The following is a 6,018-nucleotide window of genomic DNA, read 5'->3' as shown; positions in this document are numbered from 1 at the left end:
GATTAGCTGTGTTTGTAAGGATTTAAATTTATGTTTTGAACTATTATTATAGCAAGGGTAAACTTTATAGCTGATGATTCATGAAGAGATGTGTGCAGGAAGTCCACTTTTGTCTATTCGTAATCAATGACATATTAATATTGTTAAAAATAATAAAAATTGAATTTGAAAAAAAAACCAAACCAACCAATCAAAATAAATGCTAGCTCCCCCAATTAAAAAAAAAAAACCAATCCAATCCAATCCAAACCTCTCCTCCCTCCAAAAACCAAACAGCAGGACTCTTTCCCCAACCAGACCACACTGTCAAACGGGAGCTGTGACCTCTTGATCCCTGCCAGCTTCTTATTACAGAGCACAGGAAGGAAGCAAATACGCATTCAAAACAGAAATGTGAAGAGCACAAGAGGAGGTCAAGGCCTTGTTCCTGCACAAATGGCATTTCATACTTGGCAGGACTTTTTAATCACTGGAATGGAATCACATTTCATATTTGGCTGTATTGGAGGGAGTCAATGTTGGTTTGTAAGCTTGCCAGGCCTTGCCAAGGCTGTGCTTTCCGGGCACTCGATTGGAAGGTGCAGCTTGCTCCCAGGATCCTGTGCTCAGCAAACCTCATTGGCGGCAAACCTCAAGTGGGCTCCTCTGGAGTGATCCAAGCCAATTGTCTGAGTGAGTGCTTCCAAGAAAGAGGCATTTGCATGGACCTGTAGCAGTGTAGCAGCGTCTCCCTCAGCCAAGAGGTGAGCTTGGGAGTCTGTGGGCACAAATGCTCCAAGGGAGACGAGAAGAAAAGAGGAACTCAGAAACGATGGGATGGTTTTTAACAAAAGGGGCAACTTTATTCATATACTTAATTAGGATACAAGTCATCACTTAACTTTCTAACTAAAGGAAACAAAACAGGACAGAATGGAGTAGGCAAAAAAACTTTCCATCTCGGCCAATCTGTTGGAAAGCCAAAAATTCCTACTCGGCCCCCAACAGGGCGACCAGCAAAGCCCATTCTGTCCCTGGGAGGGAGGGGGAGGGAGGAAGGGAAGGAGGGAAGGGAGGAAGCCCAGGGTCACACAGAAGAAGGGAATGGCAGGGCAAACAAAATTGGGGGGAGTCCCAGCCAGCCCCCAACCCCACCCCACCCCCGCTCCTTGCAGGCACGTTCACTTGGTCTCCTCTTCTGGGGCGGATCGACTCCTCCAGCCGCCCAGCAGCAGCACAAGCCTGCAAGAAGCACAAAGCAGCGTCAGTGGGGTTGCCCTGCTCCTCCTCCCTTTCCACTCCGGCAGCCCAGCAAGTGGGGATTGGGCAGGGGGCTGGGGGTTGAGGGGGGGGCAAGCCAGAGAATTCTGCTTGACCTCGGGCTCCCCACTGTGCAGCCACAGCATGGAGCAGGAGGGAGAGGAGGATTCTCTGGCCTGCCACCGGGCAGCTCCAGGGGGCGCTACTGGGGCTGCAGGGGGGCCCCAGAGTCTCCCAGGCTCCTCTGCTGCTGCACCGGTTTGGGAGGAAGGAGGAGGGAGCGGAGGGGGGAGTGAGGCGTGGCTGCGGGAGTGGAGGGGGGGAGGAGCACACCCTCGGCAGGGGAGGGGGCGGATGCCTGGATGGGGCTTCCCCTGCCAGGGGAAGCCAGGCCGCTGGGGAAGGGGAGAAAGGTGGAAGGAGGAGGGGGTGCTCCCTGGCCAGCTGGTGAGAATGGAGGGAGGCGGTGACCTTGCCCTCCTGCTGGGGCCACACAGCCTCCCCGGACCCAAGGGAAGCCCAAGACTGGTTCCAAAGGGCCACTTGGGGGCAGGGTGGTCCTGTAGCCTTCTCCCACAGCCTACCAGCAGAAGCAAGGGGAGGGGCTTCTGCACCCCAGAGGCGGGGCTTCCTTGGGCCAGGGGAGTGGAGCCTGCTTCCCCCTCACTCCTCAGACAGAACTGCACTTCCCTGCTGGATGTCTTCTTGTGGACAGATCTTGTGTCCACGCGGTTGAAGGAGGTCTTCTGGGAGGCCCCTGCGCTGCACGGTCTTTCCTGAACCTCCCTTCAGCTGCTGATCTTCAAGGGGAGAGCACGGGGCTGTTGTTCCTGGAAAGAGAGAAGGACATTGGTTCAGAGATAGGGGGGTCCTCTCACGCACTCCCCCATGACACCACCAAGCACCAGGGACTCCTGGCAGAATATCCGTGTCCTCATTTCCCAGAGGGAAGAGAGAGATTTCCTCTTTCCCTTGGGCTACTGGTACAACCAGCCACATGGGCCGAAGTTGGCATTCCAACACGAGGGAGGGTTGCCCAGATTCCTGCCCACCCTTCCTGCAGCCCCAGCCCCCTCCCTAACCATCGGGGCCCCTTCAAGTGAAGCCCTGCCTTGGTCTACTCACCAGTCGGTCAGGTGGAGAGATCACCGTACTCTGGCGGGTGTCTCTTCTTCTTACAGCCCGCCCACAAGCGCCGAACGGCAGCCCGCAGCCCGTGCCGGGAGTGGAGGGAAAAGGCCTTCTTCACGATCTTCTCTGTCTTGCAGGCAACTCTCCCGACCTCGGGGTCATGGTCGCCAAGCAAGCTCTCCAGCGCTGGAGGGATGAAGGAGAAGGTTCAGAAATGGCATGAAGAGATCACCCCACCCTTGGCCAAGCCCCACCATTTCCACACCAAGAGGGCGCAAGTCCTGACTCTTTCTCCCCTGCACTCTGGGAAACCCTACTGCTGAGCATCCCTGAGGATGCAAGCAGGACCTTCCATTTGAGGGGACAGGTGGCCCATTCCAGCTCTGTGGTCCCTAAATCTAGGCCTCTCCCCTCACAGAAACCTCCCCTTCCCACCCAGAAACCGGCACTTACCAGCATGGAAGGTCTCTATGTTCCCTTCAGTGAGGATGCTGCCCTTTTTGTGGACCAGGTGACCTAAAAACAAGGGTGGAAGGAAATGGGACCACAGTTCAGGACCCTGCGCATGGACAGCCCACTTCCCATCATTCAGGAGAGGAAGTCCTCCCCTCTCTGCTCCCTCTGGGACTGACAGATTGAGCCATTCCTCCAGGGACTCTTACGTCACCTTGGAAGGAAATTAAACCAAGAGACCTCGTTAACGCTCACTGGGCCAGTCCTCCTGGGGAGGGAACAGCTCCTGCCCCTCCACACCCTTCTGGCTGTGCCTTCCAAGAGAATGAACCTTTGCCCACCAAGACGACCCACTAAGGGAGACCCCAAAGTCTTGTTTCGCTTACCGATCAGCAGGGCAGCCGTTCTCCTCACTGAAGGCTGCTCGCTGCGGAAGAAGCCCAGGATCTTGGTGGCCTCCATCTCCACGGCGATCTCTGTGCCGAGCTGCCGAATCTGGGATCAAGAGCAAAGACAAATCCCGAGTGAGCAAAGCATCGCCCGAAGGTCCTTGAGCCATTTGAGCCGAGGGATGGACAGGGAGGGCCTGCCCTTACCAGACGCTTGGCGATCTTGTGGAGCAGCTCCTGCAGGCTGTAAGTGTCCCGCGCCAGCAGCTTGCCCTCCAGGTGCCATAGGAGGGCTTCCGCCAGGAGGCTCAGATTGTCCTTCGCAGCCTGCCAAAAGAAAGACCGGAATGGGAGTGAAAAAGGCTGCCAAGGGATTCCAAGAAACCTCTTAGGGGGCTTCAAGGAGTAGGGCCTGGATGGGCCAAACCACAGCAGGACAGCTCGTGGATTCACCACCCCATGAGGCTAACTCTGGGGCCTGCCACTGGGTGGCTGGACTTGGGGAAGCCTAAACACCTTTGTAGGGGTGGCAGGAAGAAGGGGGCCCTCACCTGTGCTACCTCCAGGTCTTCATCCTCCACATGCATCAGCACCGCGATGAGGGTCGTGATGTTCTCCTCTGTACCCTTGTGGTGGTGGTGGCGGTGCTGCAAGAGATCCAGGTGGGTCCTCATGGCTGCCCTTCGGATCTTAGCCTCCTCCTACAAAGAAGAACAGGGCTTGTTATTAGGGAGGAATTCCTCACCTCCATAATTGATGAAGAGCTTGCATGGGTCTCTAGGGGGTGTCTGGTTTCCCTTCTCCAACCCAGTCAGAACCTGCAGGTTGGCCGGCCCTCATAGAGCCGGGGCGGAGGGCTGGCGTGCAAGTACTCACGTGGTGGAAGAGAGGGCGGCACAGGGCAGCCAGGACAGCATTCACCGTGGCCTGGTGTTCTGATGGACAGTGCCTCAGCCGCTCCATGAAGGCCAGGACCCCCAAAGTGGCATCCAGACTGGAGGTCCTGAGCCCTCCCAGGATCCCGGCACTAAAATCCTGGAGTTTCTTCGCCTAGGGAGGGAAAAGGTGGATCCTTGAAAACACATGCTAGTCCACCCACTGCTAAACGGACCACAGAGCTGTCCGTGTTTGATGCTGCTTGGCCACCATCCACTGCCTTGGGGAGGAGATGACTCAAGCCATCCCAGAGGCACAAAGAGCGGGGAGAATGCGGCATTGGAGCACGTGGGGAATCAGGCTCCTACTGAGAGATGCATTCCTGTGCCTTCCCTTAAGGATTTCTCCTTCGTCCTGTGGCAAGGGTTCCCCAGACTGAATGCACCCAACTGGAGAAATCTCCCGATCACACCTGGGGATGCCTAGGAACACCAGCCTCAGGAAGGGCTCCCCAAAGAGAGGAGTCTCCATGCCTAGGGATGCTCCATGCCCAGGGATTTCACTCACCGCCTTCAGGGTGCCATAAATTTGGAGAAGTCCCCTTTCGCTCAGGTAGCGGATGTTCTGGCTGGGGTGGACTAGCCACGCTACCAGGAGCGTCCAGGTCTTCTCTAAGGCAGCAAAGTCTTGGTCTTTCAGGAGCAGCTAAAAGAGGGAAAGGAGGAAAACATCCATCAGCCTCTGGGGCCAGACCCTCCTCTCAGAGAAGCCCACCCTGAGGAAGACGCTGCTCACCTCCACAAAGAAGGCCACCTCTGCGAGGGAATGCTCTTCTGGATCTTTGTCCAGGCTGAAGAGGGAAGCCAGGTATGCCTTCAGCCTGGCCACTGTGGAGGACCGTGTCTGGAGGAGAGCCCTGCAAAACACCAAAAGACCCTGCTGAGTCCTGGGCCGAAGGCCCAGAAAGAGCAGACCTGACCCAAACCACACCAGCCCCCAGGCCTCCGGAGAGATCTCCTATTCACTCCTACTTACCTCACCAAGAGGGCCACACCCTGGAGGCAGCTCTGCGTAGAGCACAGGGATTCCCAGCAGGTCTTCTCCGGGGTCACCTGTGCCACCCTCTCCAGCAGGGTCCGGACAATCTGTGCGGTCTCCCTGCAGAGAAGAGAAGGTTGCTGTCACCAAAGTGTGTGTCTCCTTGCGGGGTGGTGTAGTGTCAAGGGTGGATGGACTGTGTTGGACCATGGAAGGGAGACCACAGGGGTGAAGTGACTTTCCCCACAGCTGGTTTTTTAACACTGCAGACGCATTATAAGGCTCTCTGCAGAGCCAAGAGGGCTGCAAATTCTGGGATCTCCCCTGTGGAGCTGAGGTAAGGGACCACCGTGCCAGAGTCACCCCAACAGGCCAGAAATGCTCCTCACCCATCAGAGTGGGACATGGGAGAAATGACCCTAGCCTGTCCTCCCAGGGTGCTTGAAGGAGGACTTGCTGGCCCCGCTTTCCCCACCGCCATGACTTACTCAGGAGGCAGGTCTTGGCTGTCTCGGTTCCCGACTCCCTCGGTGGTGTTCTGCAGGCCGGTGAGGATCTTGTTGACCAGGCCCACCAGGAGTTGGGGGAACCTCTCCTCCACCTCACTGGCATACTCCACACACCGGACGACGTCCCCGATCTTCTTTGTTGCTCTCCCCTGCGAAGAAGAGGAGGGTCAGGCCTCAGCACTCAGTCCGAGGGACGGTTATGGGTCAGGAGAATCCCCAGGGCCAGGCCAGTGCCATGGGTGTCTGCACCCACATGTTGGCCTGAAGGGTGCTGCCTCTGGCTCAGGGTGCATGAGGTCAACTGGAAGGGAAAGACATCCACAAGGGGAAAGGGCAAGTCCCCACCTCCCGTGTGAACAGTGACTGCCATCCAAGCCGCCATC

The 6,018-nt window shown here is 56.8% G+C and overlaps 1 protein-coding gene across 1 annotated transcript; it reads right to left on the bottom strand.

Moving 5' to 3' along the window:
• Positions 1–842: 842 nt before the first annotated feature.
• LOC128333158 (uncharacterized) lies at positions 843–5,737 on the bottom strand. Its single transcript, XM_053268303.1, has 11 exons — positions 5,615–5,737; positions 5,124–5,246; positions 4,884–5,004; positions 4,656–4,793; positions 4,089–4,262; positions 3,764–3,913; positions 3,420–3,539; positions 3,210–3,318; positions 2,824–2,886; positions 2,365–2,556; positions 843–2,069 (listed from the first exon to the last, which is right to left on the bottom strand). Exons 5-10 carry the CDS (start codon positions 4,173–4,175, stop codon positions 2,372–2,374), a joined length of 714 nt encoding a protein of 237 aa, XP_053124278.1. The 5' UTR covers positions 4,176–4,262; positions 4,656–4,793; positions 4,884–5,004; positions 5,124–5,246; positions 5,615–5,737; the 3' UTR covers positions 843–2,069; positions 2,365–2,371.
• Between the last annotated feature and the right edge of the window lie 281 nt (positions 5,738–6,018).

Source organism: Hemicordylus capensis, chromosome 7 (genome assembly GCF_027244095.1).
Source record: "Hemicordylus capensis ecotype Gifberg chromosome 7, rHemCap1.1.pri, whole genome shotgun sequence".
Lineage (NCBI taxonomy): Eukaryota > Metazoa > Chordata > Lepidosauria > Squamata > Cordylidae > Hemicordylus > Hemicordylus capensis.
Note: the sequence above shows the minus strand (reverse complement) of the source record. Positions and strands in the feature narration are given on the sequence as shown.